This window comes from Oncorhynchus keta, chromosome 28 (assembly GCF_023373465.1).
Source record: "Oncorhynchus keta strain PuntledgeMale-10-30-2019 chromosome 28, Oket_V2, whole genome shotgun sequence".
Lineage (NCBI taxonomy): Eukaryota > Metazoa > Chordata > Actinopteri > Salmoniformes > Salmonidae > Oncorhynchus > Oncorhynchus keta.
In genome coordinates, this window is record NC_068448.1 from 16,501,464 (window position 1) to 16,522,338 (window position 20,875).

The 20,875-nt window shown below is 41.9% G+C and overlaps 2 protein-coding genes across 5 annotated transcripts in view; both read left to right on the forward strand.

The window, feature by feature from the left end:
* Positions 1–835: 835 nt before the first annotated feature.
* On the forward strand, positions 836–6,618 carry LOC118360721 (alpha-tocopherol transfer protein-like). Of its 4 annotated transcripts, XM_035740063.2 has the most exons (7): positions 898–960; positions 1,223–1,317; positions 1,446–1,731; positions 1,997–2,178; positions 2,605–2,798; positions 2,994–3,104; positions 3,383–6,618. In XM_035740063.2, the coding sequence occupies exons 2-7, from the start codon at positions 1,296–1,298 to the stop codon at positions 3,665–3,667; spliced, it is 1,080 nt and encodes a 359-aa protein (XP_035595956.1). In that variant the 5' UTR covers positions 898–960; positions 1,223–1,295; the 3' UTR covers positions 3,668–6,618. The 4 variants fall into 4 exon arrangements, with proteins under 4 accessions (XP_035595957.1, XP_035595958.1, XP_035595956.1 ...); XM_035740064.2 differs by lacking the exon at positions 1,223–1,317 and having other exon boundaries at positions 836–960; XM_035740065.2 differs by lacking the exon at positions 1,223–1,317 and having other exon boundaries at positions 880–956.
* A 164-nt stretch (positions 6,619–6,782) lies between these two features.
* The window catches only part of LOC127913229 (cAMP-dependent protein kinase inhibitor gamma-like), a 41,881-nt gene continuing 27,788 nt past the window's right edge, over positions 6,783–20,875 (forward strand). The window contains exon 1 of the mRNA XM_052485039.1: positions 6,783–7,091. The gene's annotated coding sequence lies outside the window, so the exon portion shown is untranslated. The remainder of the gene's footprint in view (positions 7,092–20,875) is intronic.

Below are 20,875 nucleotides of genomic sequence, written 5' to 3' on the forward strand. Positions count from 1 at the left end.
CCTTACAGTTGACCGTGACAGACCTAGCAGGGCAGAAATTTGACAAACTAACTTGTTAGAAAGGTTGCATCCTGTGATGGTGCTACGTTGAAAGTCACTAAGCTCTTCAGTATGGGCCATTCAACTGCCAATGTTTGTCTATGGAGATTGCATGGCTGTGTGCTCAATTTTATACACCTGTCAGCAATGGGGACCAATCCACTCCGATGAAAAGTGAATGATAGGCCTAAAACCTACACTAGGGGTGTAGGCCAAGTTGCCTATCCCTGGTGTCGGGTGTAAACCTATCATCTGAAGTCTGTGGTGCAATTGCACCATCTATTGGATAAAATGTGCGTTTAAAACCTGGATTTAACGTTACATTATAGTAGGCCGAGGTTAACAGTTTTAGGCTGACAGGCTGACAGGCTGACAAGGATGAAATATCAAGTGTATCATAAATTATATTTTTTATTTAATACACATAAATGCATGAATGCTAATTGAAAATAAATCAAACTAAACCCAACACAATTCCCAATAGCATATTTAGCTGTGGGTATATCACACAAAAGACAAACCAAGAGATTCATTACAGTAGTAGGCTACCAAAATCACCATCTAAATACAATGAAGTGAGTTTTGATGATGATTTGTTGTTACAATGTAGCAAGTCCTGCAGCCTAGTCTCCTCTTCAGCCTGTGTAAGGATCAGATGTGTTCATTTATTTTAACATTCGGTTGTTTGATTTGGTTAAATAAAAATGTGGTAATTTGGTCGTTATTAAAAAATATTTGGGGGAGTCCGTTTTTGGGGGAGTCTTGTTTCCATTCTGAACAGTAGAATGCGGGATGCACATTCAATTCTGCAATCGCCAATATACCATAGAAGAAGAAGAAGAGTGACGCAGTTCATCACACTCTCCAACGAGAGAAGAAATGTCGCACCACCCGGAACTGTCCGCGGATTGCTCCAGGCAGGTTGGTTTGTTGTTTACAGGTTCTGTTATGATTTAGCAAGCATTTGTCTTGATAAAACGTTCAGAAAATCGACATGGAATTATGATATATTACAAAAAAAAAATCGACCCTGGAAATACTAATTCCATTGGCTGGGATTCTGAAGCCGCAGTGGCGTGCAGCTAGCCTCAGCGTCACGAGTGCAGCGCTGTCAAAATCAGCAATTATGAGAAATGTATACATGTTTACAAGGCAATGTTTTCAAGATATGTATTTTGTTTAGGTCACTGCTGTTGCTGTCTGCTAGACTAGAGAATACAGTCAATTGTGTGGCTACAGTGTATGACTAATTGCCGATGACCTCAGCGATGTCTAGTGGTAATTGTGGTATTTCGCACGTCCTTCTACGGTCTTGTGATGATCTCCAATCCATTTTTTTGGTACCACGAATATTTCTGCTGTGTTGTTTAATCCCGACATTTATGTGGTATTCATACACATTTTAGTGGCCAAAATGATGTCTGAAGAAAGTGAGCCCATGAGGCACATTGATCTTGGGTCTCCTTCTCTGGAACAACCAGCGGCTGGTCACTGGTTCCCTGGCCCTCCCCCGCCCGTCTACTCCTGCACTCTGACTCCTGAGCTGGTGGCCAAGGCCCGGGAGGAGCTACAGGAGAAGCCAGAGTGGAGGCTGAGAGACGCACAGGCCCTGAGGGACATGGTGCTGAAGGAGCAGCCTAACCTCCGGACCAGGCTGGACGATGCCTTTCTCCTGCGCTTCCTACGGGCCAGGTAAAGCATGATGCACTACAGTAACTACCCATAATGCTCTCTGTACAATGATCCAGGAAACTGGCCTTAAGCGTCTCACAGTAGGTCGGATCTAGGATCAGGTCCCCCTGTCCATAAAATCATATTATTATGATTTGAATGGCAACGCTGAACCTATACTCTAAGGCACTTTATGAATAAGGGCCCTGGTGTCATCTTATTGAAGATGTTCTATCTTGAAGCTTACATAATGATGACCTGTCCCGTCTCCTTGTCCATCCAACAGGAAGTTTGACTATGACCGTGCCATGCAGCTGCTCCTCAACTACCACACCAGCCGGCGGGCCTGGCCCGAGGTCTTCCAGGACCTGAAGCCCTCCACGGTCAAACATGTGTTAGACCTGGGCTTCCTGACCGTTCTGCCCCATCCGGACCTTAATGGATGCTACATCCTCTGTCTTAGACCTGGTCAGTGTGTTAGCTCACACTATCTACTGTTCTTTTATGTCCTAGAAGGGTTTTATGTCCTAGAAGCACTCTAACTCATTTTTTGATCTTTATTTGGAAATACTTTATATGAACACTGTCTTCATAGAAGAATAGAATAATACTTTATATGAACACCCTCTTCATATAATACTTTAATTCATACAAGAAGGAAATTGGTTGTCTGCTTGACCTAAACCGGCATTATAAGTGCATTTACTTACTATCCCTTATGACCTATGTATAATGCACTATAATGCATGACATAGGCGCTAATAGCTGCCCATAAACATCTATAATTTTTTAAATCTTGAAAACATGTCCGATAATAGCCTTGCTAAAACTGATTCAGATTGTCCTATGCTTGGCCTTTTTCAGAGTTACTAAATATACGTTATTTTACAACAGGAAAATGGAAAGCAAATGACTATCCATTTGAGGACAACATCCGGGCCGTTTACCTGACTCTGGAGAAGCTGATTCAGCCAGAGGAGACTCAGGTGAATGGGATCGTCATCTTAGCAGACTACACTGGGGTGGGCTTGTCCCAGGCATCCAATCCGGGCCCGTTCCTGGCCAAGAAGGTTGTCAGCATCCTTCAGGTAAGCCATCAAAGACCTTGTTATTGTTCTGTTATTTAAGTTTGATCAAAATGATCATGATGAAGCATGATCAAAATACACGGAGGTCTATCTAGAATATGTATCTTATCAAATATGTTTTGTTGAAAACATAACACCCTCGAGATATGGCTTGTGTCTTCTGTCAATAACAGACATTTTAATGTTGGATTTCAGGATAGCTTCCCAATAAGAATCAAGGCTGTTAACATCATAAATGAGCCCCGGATTTTCAAAGGGATCTTTGCAATAATTAAGCCTTTCCTGAAGGAGAAGATGGCAGAGAGGGTGAGTTTCATTTCTTTGTCTTTTACATAATATGGAGTCTTTCTACATATCCTCCTTTTTCTGTACATGGTAACCTGTTAATTTGATCACTGCATTCAGATTACATTTATCTCGTATAACAGTTGTGATATGATTTCAGTGATTTTCAAAGTGTTTTAAAGCCATTATGAATAAACCTAATCAAATGAACATGGGGCAGAAGCCCTCTTGAAGTACCGTAGGATCCTTTGTGATTGTGTGACATCAGCCTAACATAATTCCCTTATTTTTTCATACAGTACGTTCTCCACGGGTCAGACCTGCGCTCTCTGCACCGCAAAATTCCTCAATCCGTCCTGCCAGAGGAGTATGGTGGAGTGGCCAGACACCTTGACATGTCAGCCTGGTCAAAGACTTTACTGGACTCTGAGGAGGAGTTTATAGTGGAGTTCTGCCAGCCAGATCCTCTAGAGGGCGTAGTCCTCCCAGACTCCATGCTGTTTGAAGGGGAGCAGCCTGGTGGTGGTGCCAGGGATGACGACACCTTCAGGGGGCTACGCTCTCAGCTCTACTACTGTTACTGATAATGACCACCACCACCTCTCGCTACTATGAGGATACTAGCCTGGTCCCAGATGTGTTTGTGCTGTCTTGCCAACTCCTATGGTCATTGATGTGACATTGACCATAGTTGGTAAAACAGAACTAGATCTGGGACCAGACTGAGGACACCACTGTTTATTTTTCCCACTAATTGTTCTTTTGACCAATCACATCAGATATTTTTTTAGATCTGATTGGTTTTCACTAATTGGTCTTTTGACCAATCAGAATAAGGCTGCCTGTATAAACGCAGCAAAAGTTATTTAGTAGAAATCACTACAGGAAGAGCTAAAGAGATGTCTGGGCCCATATTCAAAAAGTGTTTCAAGAGTAGGAGTGCTGATATAGGATCCGTTTTTACCTTTGAGATCAAAATGAATATGGGGCCTACTACACTCCACATTGGCCAAGCATAAGGCAACTTCAGGTTCTGGTAAGGAAGCTTTACAGGAGCTGCTAATGCATGTATACTTATTTAGTAGTTTGTGCCTCTATTTTAAAATGGCTCTGATTTCCATTGTAAGATTTATTTCCCATAGAGGAAGACGTTTGACTGTGCCCATTTGAAATGCCACTCACTTCCACTTTTTCCTTAATTTCTCAGAATACATGTAGAGGCTCTTCATTGGCATGGTGATATTCAAACACTGTGTAGTTACAGAATACAAGTACCGAGGCTCTTCATCTGCATGGTGATGTTCAAGCACCATGTAGTTACAGAATACAAGTACCATGGCTCTTCATCGGCATGGTGATATTCAAGCACCATGTAGTTACAGAATAGAAGTACCGAGGCTCTTCATCTGCATGGTGATATTCAAACACCATGTAGTTACAGAATACACGTACCAAGGCTCTTCATCGGCAAGGTGATATTCAAACACCATGTAGTTACAGAATACACGTACCGAGGCTCTTCATCGGCAAGGTGATATTCAAACACCATGTAGTTACAGGACACATACTTTGCCTTAATCTATTTTTGATAATTATAGATATGCAAGGGGTTATGAATGGGGTTTAATTTGTATGTAATCATACAAGTATGCCACTTTTATCCAAAGCAACGTACAGTGCAGTGAGTGGATAGCGTACAATTGTAGCATGTGTATGTAATTCCAGCAGGAATTGAAACCCATGAACTTGCCTTTGCTGGCGCCATGCTCTTCCTGAACCACTCAAGACCTGTAATGTCTGAGTTACTGAGCGCCAAAGCCTACAGTGTACCTTCATGGCAGTGTACCTACATTATCATTGAAAAGTTTGAGGTCACTTTGAAATGTCCTTGTTTTTGAAAGAAAAACACTTTGTCCATTAAAATAATATCAAATTGATCAGAAATACAGTGTAGACGTTAGTGTTGTAAATGACTATTGTAGCTGGAAACGGTTGATTGGAAAAAAAAAAAAAGGAATATCTACATAGGCGTACAGAGGCCCATTATCAGCAACCATCACTCCTGTGCATGTTGTGTTAGCTTATCCAAGTGTATCATTTTAAAAGGCTAATTGATCTTTAGAAACCCTTTTGCAATTATGTTAGCACAGCTGAAATCTGTTCTGATTAAGGAAGCAATAAAACTGGCCTTTAGACTGGTTGAGTATCTGGAGCATCAGCATTTGTGGTTTCAATTACAGGCTCAAAATGGCCAGTAACAAAGACTTTATTCTGAAACTTGTCAGTCTATTCTAGTTCTGAGAAATGAAGGCTATTCCATGCGAGAAATTGTCAAGAAACTGAAGATCTCGTACAACGCGGTGTACTACTCACAGAACAGCGCAAACTGACTCTAACCAGAATAGAAAGAGTGGGAGGCCCCGGTGCACAACTTAGCAAGAGGACAAGTACATTAGTGTCTTAGTGTAAAAAAAATGTGCTTTTAAAAAACGAGGACATTTCTAAGTGACCCCAAACTTCTGAATGGTAGTGTACCTACATGACAGTGTGACACCAAAGCAATATTGATGCACATTTGTTCATATTAATACTAATTTAACTAGTCCTGATCAGTTGTCACTCATGCTGATTTGATTTCCACCACTAGCATTGTAAATTGTGGATAGTTGTATGATATAAAAGTACTAACTACAGTGTTACATTAAAGTTAACATAGCTCAAATTAACATGAACATTTTTTACATTTAATAGCTAGTATGTAGATGAAATTGCCATGTTTATGCATTGTTCTAGACAAGTTTGAATCCACAGACTATTTTGATATGTAACGTTACAGATACAGCTTTTTTGTGTTTTCTTTGCATTAACAACACTTAGGGCAGTTTTCCTGGACACAGATTAACCCTAGTCCTAGACTGAAAAGCATGTTCAATGGAAATTCGCCATTGAAATGACCTATGCTGTGATCTGGAAACTGGTCCATAATGTTTTGTTTTACCAGTTACAATCTCAACCCAGGGTACAGAAGCCAGCTATGGGGATACCCACCCAGCAACACTGGAGCTATGTAATTGTGCCAAATATTTGATTATTACCATGGACCATTTTGAGGTTAGGTTATATTGTGCAGATGAACTCACTCAATAGACAAAGAGTATACCAAACATTAGGAACACCTTCCCAATATTGAGTTCCTTCTTTAACCTGTCTCCTTCCCTTCATCTACACTGATTGAAGTGGATTTAACAAGTGACATCAATAAGGGATCATAGCTTTCACCTGGTCATTCAAAGTCATGGAAACAGGTGTTCATAATGTGTTGTATACTCATGAGTTTATATTTTATTCATTATTTTATGAAAGGCCAAATTGTCTAAAAAATATATATTTTGTCATTAAGTTACATTCCACAATGTTATATTGTAATTAGCTAATCCATTTATTTTTCTAATATGTCTAAGCATGTCTGCAGTCTCTTCATATTTTAGAGTAGGCCTCCATTGATCAATAGGTGAATAAACACATTTCCAATTCAGATGTGTGATTTGCAAAACCCTAGGCCTTACATGTCCAGTACAGAGGATGGTTTCATTGGGTAGAATAGAACATAGCTATCTATTTAAGTCAATTCCCAGATTGCCCAGTAGGCTGCCGTTTAGGCTTTATGCGACTTGAGAATTAGGCCTAGTCGAGAGTTTAATTTTGTCACATTCTATTCGTTTTCATATTTGGAGTTATGAAGAGTTTCACGTTTCAGCGTGAGTGAAATGTGAGCCTGGATCACAAGACGATGTCTGATTGGCTGTGGAATGGCTAACTCCATTTTGGAAACAGCTGTTTGAAGACCTAACCTTCCCTCATTGTTTCGGGAGGTTGCCAGAGAAACATTCCCGCTTTATGAGACTTCATCGCTGTAAGATTTACATTACGTGTGGCAGAAGGGCCCGGAAACTGAATTGGTGTTTGATCCGATTGTGTTAAGTGGATAATTAAGGCTACCGAATCAAGGTTAGTCATTTGTCTTTTTGTTACACTATAACAATGTTTGTGAAAATGACTGTTGCCGCGCAACCTCGGCGGATGCACATTTGGTTACGAGGGATTTGTTCTGATTTTGATGCAGGTCGTGTGTTCGTCGAACTTGCCAACATTAGGCACTTGAGTGACGTTGTATTCTGTTATTTACTCAGTGGAATGCCTATCTATACTTGAACAATGTAGGTGGTCTCGTCTGGTGGAATATAGGCTACTGCCTATCTATTCTGGGCGATTTGAATGTGAAATTGGGACAAATTGGACTACTCCAATATTTTAACACCATCTTCCACGTTTTGTTCAACCTTTTCAGTTTTGCGCATCAACAGATAGCCCTAGACAAGTTCAGCTAATTATCTCACTTATCAGAACAAATAAACTGATCTTACCAAATACTCAAATTTGAAGAAAAAAATATCACATTTTCTTATGCCTTTTACAATGGTCTTGACAGAGGGATTTCAACAAATACCCTTTAACTTAATTGTTGAAGGTCAGTAAGGATAGCTGTAGTCTGTAGGATAGGTATAGGCTAGGTGTAGGCTATAGCAGTTGTTCCCCAACTTTTTATAGTCCTGTACCCCCTTCAAACATTCAACCTTCAGCTGCGTACCAACTCACCAGGGTCACCGCACTCTCAAATGTTGTTTATTGCCATCATTTTAAGCCTGCCACACACACACACTATACATTTATCAAACATAAGAATGAGTGTGAGTTTGTGTCACAACCCAGCTCATGGGAAGTGACAAAGAGATCTTAGAGGACCAGGGCACAAATAATAATAATCCATTTAGCTCTTTATTTTACCATCTTACATGTAAAACCTTATTTGTTAATTGAAAATTGTAAATAACTCACCAGAGGTTAATGAGAATGGTGTGCTTGAAAGGATGCACATAACTCAGCCATGTTGCGCTGTATTGGAGAGCGTATTGACACATTTTTGGGCATATCCACACATGCTGTGCCTGTATTTAGTTTTCATGCTACTAAGGGCCGAGAATCCACTCTCACACTGGTACGTGGTTGCAAAAGGCATCAGTGTCTTAACAGTGCAATTTGCCAATGCAGGATACTCTGAGCGCAGGCCAATCCAGAAATCTGGCAGTGGCTTCTGATTAAATACAATTTTCACAGAACTGCTTGTTGCAATTTAGATGAGGCTCTCTTGTTCAGATATCAGTGATTGGACTGGAGGCGGGGCATGAAAGGGATAACGAATCCAGTTGTTTGTTCCGTCCGTTTTGGAAAAGTACCTGCGTAATTGTACACCCATCTCACTCAGGTGCTTCGATCTATCAAATTTGACATTGTCTGTAAGCTTGAGTTCATTTGCACACACAAAAATCATAGAATGATGGAAAGACCTGTGTGTTGTCCTTGTTAATGCAGACAGAAAAGATCTCCAACTTCTTAATCATAGCCTCAGGTCTGTCCTGCACATTGAATATAGTGCACATTGAATATAGTTGTGGAGAGTCCATGTAATCCTAGATGCAGATCATTAAAGTGAGAAAAAACATAATCCAGATAGGCCAGTCATGTGAGAAACTCATCATGTGTAACGGATGTGAAACAGCTGGCTTAGTTAGCGGTGGTGCGAGCTAAATAGCGTTTCAATCGGTGACGTCACTTGCTCTGAGACCTTGAAGTAGTAGTTCCCCTTGCTCTGCAAGGGCCGTGGCTTTTGTGGAGTGATGGGTAACGATGCTTCGTGGGTGACTGTTGTTGATGTGTGCAGAGGATCCCTGGTTCGAGCCCGGGTATGGGCGAGGGGACGGTTTAAAGTTATACTGTTACACATGCAAGCGGTCAGACAAGTGAAAATTATGGTCAGTAAAGAACTTTAGGCTCGTCTCTCAATTTTAAAAAACATGTCATTACTTTTCCCCTTGATAACCAGCGTCACAGCGTTACATGGTCGCTGCCCATGTCATTGCATAATGCAGAAGTTACATGAGAGTTTAGGGGCCTTGCTTTAACAAAGTTAACCATTTTCCCTGTAGTATCCAAAACATCTTTCAAGCTGTCAGGCATTCGCTTGACAGCAAGAGCCTCTCAGTAGATGCTGCAGTGTACCCAAATGGCATCAGGAGCAACTGCTTGCAGGTGTATTACCACTCCACTATGTCTCCCTGCCATGGCTTTTGCGCCATCAGTTCAGATACCAACACATCTTAACCACCAAAGTCCTTTTGACGTCACAAAGCTGTCCGTCCAGTACTTTATCCTCTCCTGTTGTCCTGGATTCCAGTGGTTTGCAGAAGAGGATGTCTTCCTTAATTGACCCCCCATAAACGCAACAGACATGTGGCGGGCCTGGCAAGGCTCCTGGTATATGTCTGTTGACTCATCCAGCTGTAATGCATAGACTTCACTGGCTTGTATGCGAAGCAGTAATTGTTTCAAAACATCTCCTGCCATGTCACTGATGCGTCGTGAAACAGTGTTGTTTGATGAAGACATTGTCTGTGTAGTTTTTTTGTCCGTTTCCCCCAGCATTGTCCCAGCCATATCTGCTGCAGCAGGAAGAATTAAGTCCTCCACAATAGTATGGGGCTTGCCTGTCTAGCCACCAGGTAGCTCACCATATACGACACTTCTAGCCCCTTCTTATTAATGGTATCTGTTGCTTTTGTCTTACTACTCGAAAGTCGTCTTTATTCTTGTTCAAAAAACTCCCGTGGCTTATCTTTCAAATTGTCATGTTTCGTTTCTAAATGTCTGTGCAAGAGTGAAGGTTTCCCGTGGAGATTAATGGTTAATGTGATTGGATGTTACTTATTTGACTAGGCTACCTGTATTTGACGTTATTTCGCTGAACACTAGATGGCTTAATTACATTTTTGCCAGTGAAACGAGGCTACTCAGGGAGGAAAAAAACAACCAAATGTATAGCCCCATTGGAAAATATATATTTTTAAATATGAATCACATTTTTATTTGTCGTACCCCCAACGACATTGCGCTTACCCTACTTGTACCTCAGTTTGGGAATACCTGCTTTAGTGCAAACTGTAACTTAACAGAAATTTGAGTTCAGGTAGTCTTCATCGGTTTGGTTTCTAGTGTATACACCCCTCAACATGTTTCTGATGGTCCTGTAGGGATACTATGTGTATTTTCAGGGTTTTGTTCAAGACCGGCAGCACAAACACCTGACAAACAATACCATTAGCTGAATCAGTTGATATGAGCTTGCACATAAGCCTGCACACACCTGTAGGACCAGGGTCGAAAAACACTTAATATTTTTTTATCATACAGATAGTTATTTAAAGGTGCACTATGCAGAAATCACTCTGCCATTTCCTGGCTGCTAAAATTCTAATAGTGCACCTAATTTCAGTTTGACAAAACAAGCAAGTAAAGTAGAGAATCATTGTACCATCTAAACCGCTGTGAATTGTATTTTCAATAACCAAAAATATTGTATTTTCATCTGTTTGAAGCTGGTGTACAACACTGAAACTACAAGATGGGGGGAAAAAATACCAAACAAGTTACATGTTGCAGCTTCAAGGCTTCATGGATCAACAATAATGAGGTCATGTACTGTATATCTGCAGTGCAGCAGTGGCACTACCAGCATCACTCGCTTCTTCCTCCAACTTTCCCTTTAGCTAATGGATGTCTGCTGTTGTGTTGATAGTGGCCAATAACATTATTAGCAATGGAAAAATTAAGATTGAATACAGTACTCTGGACGAGTGTGAAATGTATGTTTTGTTGGGTTGGGGATAAGGGTCAGTTGTAAGGGTTAGTTGTGTATGGTTGTTTTATCATCTTGTAGTTATTACTTTCTTCCCTTAGGAAGTACATTTTTTTTGTGTCTGGTCCTAGATCTGGTTGGGCTATCTTGCCAACTCCTCCTACTGGTGTGTTGTGCCACTGACTCTACAGTTGTCATACTATTACATTTGTCTTTTAGTAGATGCGCTTATCCAGAGCATCTTACAGGAGCAGTTAGGGTTAAGTGCCTTGCTCAAGGGCACATCAACAGATTTCTCACCTAGTCGGCATGGGGATTCAAACCAGTGACCATTGGCCAGCTACCTGCCACCAATTAAGAGTATTCAGTAGGGATGCATGATATATCGGTGAGCATATCAGAATCGGCCGATATTAGCTAAAAATGCCAACATCGGCATCGGCCCGATATCTAGCTTAACGCCGATATGCAAAACCCATGTCAAAGCTGACGTGCATACCTATATAACGTAGGTAGATGACGTAATGACGCCACGAAAACACAGCGCTACACAGAACAAAAACAGAAAAATACTAAGCGCACACTTTCAACAACTAGTTAAAGTCGAGCAGTCATTTGAAAGTAAGAACATTTCAGCGATACAATTCAAAGGCAAAACCCGTTAATGCCAAGATAATGGAATTTATTGCCCTTGACAATCAACCGTCCTCTGTTGTGGATGACGTTGGCTTTCGCCGACTGGTCGAGCCCCAGTACACATTATTTTTCAGATGTTGCCCTACTGGAGTTACAGTATTGTTGAAACGTACAAATATGAGCGTCACTGCTGTTAGCTTCACTACTGACATTTGCGATGTCAGCCCCATGAGCATGCTGAGTCTGACCGCACAGTGGGTCTATTTTTATTTGATTTATTTCACCTTTTATTTAACCAGGTTGGCAAGTTGAGAACAAGTTTTCATTTACAATTGTGACCTGGCAATTGGGTTGATGAGGATTTCACATGGAGGAAAGCTGTTTTGCATGCTCAAGAATGTGCTGGTTCTCATACCACTGCTGAACGTTTGAAACTTGGCAACATGAAAACACTCTTAGCGCCATTCAAATAACTTGCGAAATAAGCTTATCAACTGCGTCTGCAGCAGGCGTGATACCCTCTGTCATGGCATTGAAACGGCTGCTCAACAAAACTGCCAATACAGACTGTGGGGTTAAATTTACAAAAGTACTTGAGGCTGTGAACAAGCGATTTGTGGCATTCTCTCTGAGTCGCTTTACAGTGTCGCCACCATGCTCGGTGCAAGGACTGCTACTTTTACGCAGACAAGAAACAGGGTTTACATGAAATGTTACATACACAGCTGGACACGGCAGGGTAGCCTAGTGGATGGACTAGTAACTGGAAGGTTGCAAGTTCAAAACCCGAGCTGACAAGGTACAAATCTGTCATTCTGCCCCTGAACAGGCAGTTAACCCACTGTTCCTAGGCCGTCATTGAAAATAAGAATTTGTTCTTAACTGACTTGCCTAATTAAAGGTAAAATAAAAACAATACACAGGACAAGATGGAAACGGACACAGTGACAGTGCGCACCGAGGAAGAGAGGCCATGGACAGAGAGCTGAAACGTCACTGCTTGACATGTATAAGGAAATCCTGGTTGAGAATTAAATGACTGAACAAATTAACAATGTAACGGCACAGCAATTAAGTGAAAAAGATTTTGATTATGTTTTACTGGTAATGGGGACATGTAAATGCCATCAAAATAATGTGTGTGTGTGCGTGTGACTTATCTAGGCAAGTAATTTAAGAACAACTTCTTATTTACAATGACTGCCAGACCCAGACGGCGCTGGACCAATTGTGCACTGCCCTATGGGACTCCCAATCACGGCCGGATGTGAGAGAGCCTGAATTCAAACCAGGGACTTTAGTGACGCCTCTTGCACTGAGATGCAGTGCCTTAGACCGCTGTTTGTTAACTATTTAACTGTACTAGAATGCTTAAGGCCGCTAAAATTTTGAATATTGGATATCGGTATCGGCCAAAAATGTCATGTCAGTGCATCCCTAGTATTCAGGACTATCTTTCTTACACAATACAAAGTATGTTACTGGACGGAGAGAAGCGATCCAGAACTATAAGCATAGTGCCCACAGACTTCAGTCTAAAATGTGTAAAGCATTTGGTTGCTCTATATCAAATCCAAATCAAATTTATTTATATAGCCCTTTGTACATCAGCTGATATATCAAAGTGCTGTACAGAAACCCAGCCTAAAACCCCAAACAGCAAGCAATGCAGGTGTAGAAGCACGGTGGCTAGGAAAAACTCCCTAGAAAAGCCAAAACCTAGGAAGAAACCTAGAGAGGAACCAGGCTATGTGGGGTGGCCAGTAATCTTCTGGCTGTGCCGGGTGGAGATTATAACAGAACATGGCCAAGATGTTCAAATGTTCATAAATTACCAGCATGGCCAAATAATAATCATCATAGGCAGAACAGTTGAAACTGGAGCAGCAGCACGGCCAGGTGGACTGGGGACAGAAAGGAGTCATGTCAGGTAGTCCTGAGGCATGGTCCTAGGGCTCAGGTCCTCCGAGAGAGCGAGAGCGAATTAGAGAGAGCATACTTAAATTCACACAGGACACCAGATAGGACAGGAGAAGTACTCCAGATATAACAAACTGACCGTAGCCCCCCGACAAACTACTGCAGCATAAATACTGGAGGCTGGAGGCAATCTCCAATCTATAGAAATATCCAGCATGTGTGTACATTCATAACTATTAATGGGCATTATATTTTAGTCTTCTACTCCCTCTCTAATTATGGGAGATGTGTTTACACATTTGCAGGCTGTGTTTTTGTCAGTAGTCACCTACTCAGTACTCCACTGACCTCTAACCATGTTCCATGCTCTGTAGTTAGACTAGGCTATAGGACATTTGATGTTTAGCTCCATTACTGGCTGGGAAATAGGTAAGTACCACAACCACCCTTTCTTTCTTGTGACCAAGTGACTGTCAGGAAGAAAAGTAGTACTTATGCATGATTATAGTATAGACACGCAGGCATACACACTCATCTATAGACCATAGATTTTTTTATTCTTTTTGATCCGAATTAACTCCTTGTCTTTCATTTGTCGTGTGCCATATGATTTTCATATTACCCTTCACTTTGGCTTTTTAGTAAGTAAAGATGTTTATTGGTTTAGCGAAATAACTGGGTGGGCTTAGTCATTAAGGACATGTAAAAGAATGAGGGATAAGTCGGTATGATTGAGTCCCTCTTAGAATAACGTTAATGATCAACGTTAATATCGCAATAACGTGTGGGTAACCAACTAGCAACGCAGATTTAATTGCTCCATTTTAATTTACTACATTCAGGGTTGGGGAGTAACTGTCATTTGTAGAATTAACGGACCAAGGCGCAGCTGCGTACGTTGAGTTCCACACAATTTATTAAAGAAGTGAAACTTTAGCAAAGACAAAACAATAAACCAACAACGAACGAACCGTGACTACACCACTAACTCAAAACATAAACACTATCCCATAACCCACAGATGGAAAAATGCTACTTAAGTATGATCCCCAATTAGAGACAACGATAGCCAGCTGCCTCTAATTGGGAATCATACCGAAACCAACATAGAAAAAACAACCTAGAACCCCACATAGAAAATAAAAACTAGACTAACCTCCCCAGTCACGCCCTGACCTATTCCACCATAGAAAATAAAGGCTCTCTATAGTCAGGACGTGACAGTAACAAGTGCATGTAATCAGTTACATAAAATCCGATTACAAAAAACAAACTAATCAGTTACGTTTAGGTTTGGAAACGATCTGTTCAATGTCCGTACATTTTCCATGGGAAGTTAAGACCGGGTATTTTGGGAATATTGCTTAAATTCATCAAAAAAGTAAGCTTATAACGGTGCACCTTTGTGGGATACACAAGGCAATTCTAGGTCTTGTGGCATATTTTGGTTAAACTATCCCCAATTCAATGGAATTGTAACCCTCTGCATGCGTAGTGCATTCTTCCATCACATGTACAGCTGATTCTCAAGATCTTGCACACTAATGAGATGCTATTGATCCCACACAACTACACGGTCTGAGCCAAGGACTACATGCTTTCTGGTAAGTTTTGATGATCATACTGGGTGGCGTGAATACATTTTATATGGCATACATGCAATTTATTTAGATTTTTTTAAACTAGTAAATAGTAGCCTACAGAAAAGTGTGTTTTACATCATTTCTAACTTAACAATTTCTGCTAGTTAGTTTTTGCTACCATGTGAGTTTTAGCTTGCTTGTGCCTGCTAACTGAGGAGTGTTAATTTACCTGTTTCCTAACATTCATTTTTAAAACATTTATCTTACAAAGGAGTTGTTTAATCTAAGTTCTTAACTATTTATCTGTACATGAAATTGTATTTGTTTTTTTTAATTCATTTTTTTCTAAACTTTACAGGAAAATGCCACAGGCACTATCTGATGTGTGGAGACATTTCATTGCAGCTAATGTAGAAAGAAAAGCTGTGTGCATTTGCAAATAATGTGTGAAAAAAAAGATGAATGATGAATTGGACACCTTATCGATAGCAACAGCTCATGGTCCTCCTGGAATCAGAAGTGTTTTTGACTCAATGGAGGTCCGTAGTCAGATGTGCTGATGAATGTCTTGCTCGAGCTGTGTCTGCAACTGGTTCACCTCTCATGCTCACAGGCAATGTGTATTGGAAGACATTTCTAAATGTTCTTCGCCCAGCATACACCCCTCCAACCAGACATGCTTTATCTACTAATTTGCTGGATGCAGAGTTCAACAGAGTTCAAGTGAAGGTCAAGCAAATCATAGAGAAAGCAGACAGTATTGCAATAATCTCTGATGGGTGGTTGAATGTTTGTGGGAATGGAATAATTAACTACACCTCCACCCCTCAACCATTATTCTACAAGAGCACAGACACAAAGGACAACAGACACACGGTTCTCTACATTGCAGATAAGCTGAAGGTGGCTGTTAATGACCTTGGACCACAGAAGGTATTTGCACTGATGACAGACAATGCTGTGAACATGAAGGCTGCTTGGTCTAAAGTGGAGGAGTCCTACCCTCGCATCACACCCATTGGCTGTGCTGCTCGTGCATTGAATCTGCTCCTCAAGGACATCATGGCACTGAAAACAATGGATACTCTACAAGAGAGCCAAGGAAATGGTTAGTTATGTTAGGTAAGGGTCATCAAGTTATAGCAGCAATCTACCTCACTGAGCAAAGTGAGAAGAATAAGATCACCACATTGAAGCTGCCCAGCAACACCCGTTGGGGTGGTGTTGTCATCATGTTTGACAGTCTCCTGGAAAGGAGTCTCTCCAGGAAATGGCCATATCACAGTCTGCTGATATGGACAGCCCCATCAAGAGTATCCTCTGGGGTGATGTATATTGGGAGAGAATGGTAAGCAACCTGAAACTCCTGAAAGCTATAGCATTAGCCATTGCTCGGAATGAGGGAGACAATGCCATCCTGTCTGATGTTCAGACTCTGCTTGCAGATGTAAGAGAAGAAATCTGTACTGCCCTGGCCACTTCACTGTTGCTCCAAGCAGAGGAAACTGCCATTCTGAAATACATCAAAAAGCGTGAAGACTTCTGCCTGAAGCCCATCCACGCTGCAGCGTACATGTTGGACCCCAAGTATGCTGGTAAGAGCATCCTGTCTGGTGCAGAGATCAACAAGTCCTATGGTGGCATCACTACTGTGTCTCGCCACCTTGGCCTGGATGAGGGCAAGGTTCTTGGCAGTCTGGTGAAGTACACTTCCAAGTAAGGGCTTTGGGGTGGAGATGAAATATGGCAGTCATGCCAACATATCTCATCTGCCACCTGGTGGAAGGGACTTTGTGGATCTGAGGTTCTTTCCCTGTTGCCTCCATCATCCTCCAAATCCCACCAACATCAACCGCCTCGGGAACGCAACTGGTCCGGGAACACACAACAAAGCACGCAATAGGCTGACCAATATAAGGGTTGAAAAATTGGTTGCCATCCGAGCAAATTTGAGTATTTTTGAGCCTGACAATGAGCCATCCTCAAGCTTGGAAAGTGACAGTTAAGATGAGGCCTCAGAGTCTGATGTTTAAGCGGTGGACATTGAGAAGGTCCAGGGAGAAGACATGGAAGCCTGAGAGAAAGACAACCAAAGCTTTAGTTTCTAGACTTTAGTTTCTATCATTTTGCAGATGTATGTTGAAAATGTTTTTAGGAGATGCGATGGATATATTCCCTTTTTGTTGTTCAGTGAAATCATTCCATGTGAAGAGTCTACTCATTTAATTAAAGTTCAATATGTAACTAAATTGTTTTTATTTCTATTGGAAGGATTTAATCATTTGTAATTGTCTACTTATGATAAGGTAAAAGGTTTATGTCTCTGTCTCCATTTAATATGGTAAATATATCCAATGCAAAAACATAAATGGTATTAATTGCATATATTCCCGTTAATTCCCACGGAAAGTTTCCACCTGAATATTCCCCAAAATGTGAACCTAGTTACCATAATAAATATTGTCAGATGCTTTTGAAAAACTGAACTACTTCTTAGATTACTTTTAAATTCAGAGAAGGTATTTGTGAAAAAATAGACACTTTTTGGTTTTCTCAATGACGTTTAAATTTGTTCCACCTGAGTGAGTCTGACCACAAGTCGTTGATGACACACCAAATGTGTTTGATGGATCCTTTTTTGTCTTCTTCTGGGTTATAATTTTCTTATTGTTGTTAAGACTCTCTTGTGAGGATCCAGAAGATCAGGTTATAGTGGATCACCTCTACAGAGCTCTCTCTCCTGAAGAGGGATGGATGTGGGGGGTTTTATGACATCGCATGTCGATCATAAACCATAGGTAGCAGACGATTCCTTTAGGGGCCTAGTTTGGGTGACTGGAATGTCTTTGTGTCTTGTGAAGTTTTCCGCCCTAAACTACATCATCAAACCATGGACACTGGGACAATATATTTCAACATTTGAATATTGGGAATGATGAGAGATGGAATGTGGAAAATATGTCTATTTTGTGATGTCATTAAAAGGTGCATGAAGATGTTATGAGAATTTTGCTTGAGTTTTCATACGGTGTATATCATGTTTATATACTTTACGTTGTGTGGAAAATATCCAGGATAAAGATAATGTTTTTGTGATGATACGATTGTGTTTTAGTTCACTAATGAGATCATAGTAAATTGATACCTTACTTCGTAACTAGCCACGCACCAGGTAACCCAGAGAGCTTGTCAGCCTGATGTAAACGCCCACTTTTTACCCAAGGGTATAAAGCATTTGAGTTGAGAATTAACATATCAGACTAAAATGGGCTGCAGCGTGGGCTAAGATAGATGTGACCCCCAAAACGCAACACGAGGTTGAAGAAAATAACCTCTTACCAATCAATGCTACGGTTGAGTAGCAGTATCTAAGAAGGTGAATTTAAGTAGGACCATCCAGTTATTCTCCTCGAATCATCGTGTCCTACACTGCTTTCATCACCTCTCTGGGATCATCGACATGGCTGATTAGCTGTCCTCTGGAGACTCCTCTTCCAGAACGAGTGCCAGTACACAGACAATTAAGGACATTGTGCCCTCTTGTGGACAATCAGAGACTTACACCTGAGAATGAAAGACTAGGCCATCAGAGGGCCCAACAGAGATACACCAGGAAGACCTTCAACGTGTAAATACATCATTACATTACTTCTTACCCAAAGGAACGGCAGTTCGGGGCAAGGTATTAGTGCTAAACTAAGCATAGTTTTTCTCTCTTGCTCTCTTTAAATCTCCATCTTGTGTAACAAGTGTCATTGTGTTTGTCCGCTAGGGATTTATTGTTGTTAAGTTAATTCTGGAGACTGTAACTCGTTAAATAAACTTTTCCCGTGGTGCCCTAAATTCCTAATAAGTTAATTGTTACATGACTAATTTAATAGCGTAATAATTAAACATAGGTAATTATTCAATGCCCTCGACCAGCACAAAAACATCCTGTGGCGGACTGCAATAGCATCGAATAAGCCCCCGTGATATGCAACTGTTCAGGGAAGTCAGGAACCAATACACGCAGTCAGTCAGGAAAGCTAAGGCCAGCTTCCTCAGGCAGAAGTTTGCATCCTGTAGCTCCAACTCCAAAAAGTTCTGGGACACTGTGAAGTCCATGGAGAACAAGAGCACCTCCTCCCAGCTGCCCACTGCACTGAGGCTAGGTAACACGGTCTCCACCGATAAATCCATGATTATCGAAAACTTCAATAAGCACTTCTCAACGGCTGGCCATGCCTTCCGCCTGGCTACTCCAACCTCTGCCAACAGCTCCGCCCCCCGCAGCTCCTCGCCCAAGCCTCTCCAGGTTCTCCTTTACCCAAATCCAGATAGCAGATGTTCTGAAAGAGCTGCAAAACCTGGACCCGTACAAATCAGCTGGGCTTGACAATCTGGACCCTCTATTTCTGAAACTATCTGCCGCCATTGTCGCAACCCCTATTACCAGCCTGTTCAACCTCTCTTTCATATCGTCTGAGATCCCCAAGGATTGGAAAACTGCCGCAGTCATCCCCCTCTTCAAAGGGGGAGACACCCTGGACCCAAACTGTTATAGACCTATATCCATCCTGCCCTGCCTATCTAAGGTCTTCGAAAGCCAAGTCAACAAACAGGTCACTGACCATCTCGAATCCCACCGTACCTTCTCCGCTGTGCAATCTGGTTTCCGAGCCGGTCACGGGTGCACCTCAGCCACACTCAAGGTACTAAACGATATCATAACCGCCATCGATAAAAGACAGTACTGTGCAGCCGTCTTCATCGACCTCGCCAAGGCTTTCCACTCTGTCAATCACCATATTCTTATCGGCAGACTCAATAGCCTCGGTTTTTCGGATGACTGCCTTGCCTGGTTCACCAATTACTTTGCAGACAGAGTTCAGTGTGTCAAATCAGAGGGCATGCTGTCCGGTCCTCTGGCAGTCTCTATGGGGGTGCCACAGGGTTCAATTCTCGGGCCGACTCTTTTCTCTGTATATATCAATGATGTTGCTCTTGCTGCGGGCGATTCCCTGATCCACCTCTACGCAGACGACACCATTCTATATACTTTCGGCCCGTCATTGGACACTGTGCTATCTAACCTCCAAACGAGCTTCAATGCCATACAGCACTCCTTCCGTGGCCTCCAACTGCTCTTAAACTCAAGTAAAACCAAATGCATGCTTTTCAACCGATCGCTGTCTGCACCCGCATGCCCAACTAGCATCACCACCCTGGATGGTTCCGACCTTGAATATGTGGACATCTATAAGTACCTAGGTGTCTGGCTAGACTGCAAACTCTCCTTCCAGACTCACATCAAACATCTCCAATCGAAAATCAAATCAAGAGTCGGCTTTCTATTCCGCAACAAAGCCTCCTTCACTCACGCCGCCAAGCTTACCCTAGTAAAACTGACTATCCTACCGATCCTCGACTTCGGCGATGTCATCTACAAAATGGCTTCCCAACACTCTACTCAGCAAACTGGATGCAGTCTATCACAGTGCCATCCGTTTTGTCACTAAAGCACCTTATACCACCCACCACTGCGACTTGTATGCTCTAGTCGTCTGGCCCTCACTACATATTCGTCGCCAGACCCACTGGCTCCAGGTCATCTACAAGTCCATGCTAGGTAAAGCTCCGCCTTATCTCAGTTCACTGGTCACGATGGCAACACCCATCCGTAGCACGCGCTCCAGCAGGTGTATCTCACTGATCATCCCTAAAGCCAACACCTAATTTGGCCGCCTCTCGTTCCAGTACTCTGCTGCCTGTGACTGGAACGAACTGCAAAAATCGCTGAAGTTGGAGACTTTTATCTCCCTCACCAACTTCAAACATCAGCTATCCGAGCAGCTAACCGATCGCTGCAGCTGTACATAGTCTATAGGTAAATAGCTCACCCTTTTTCACCTACCTCATTC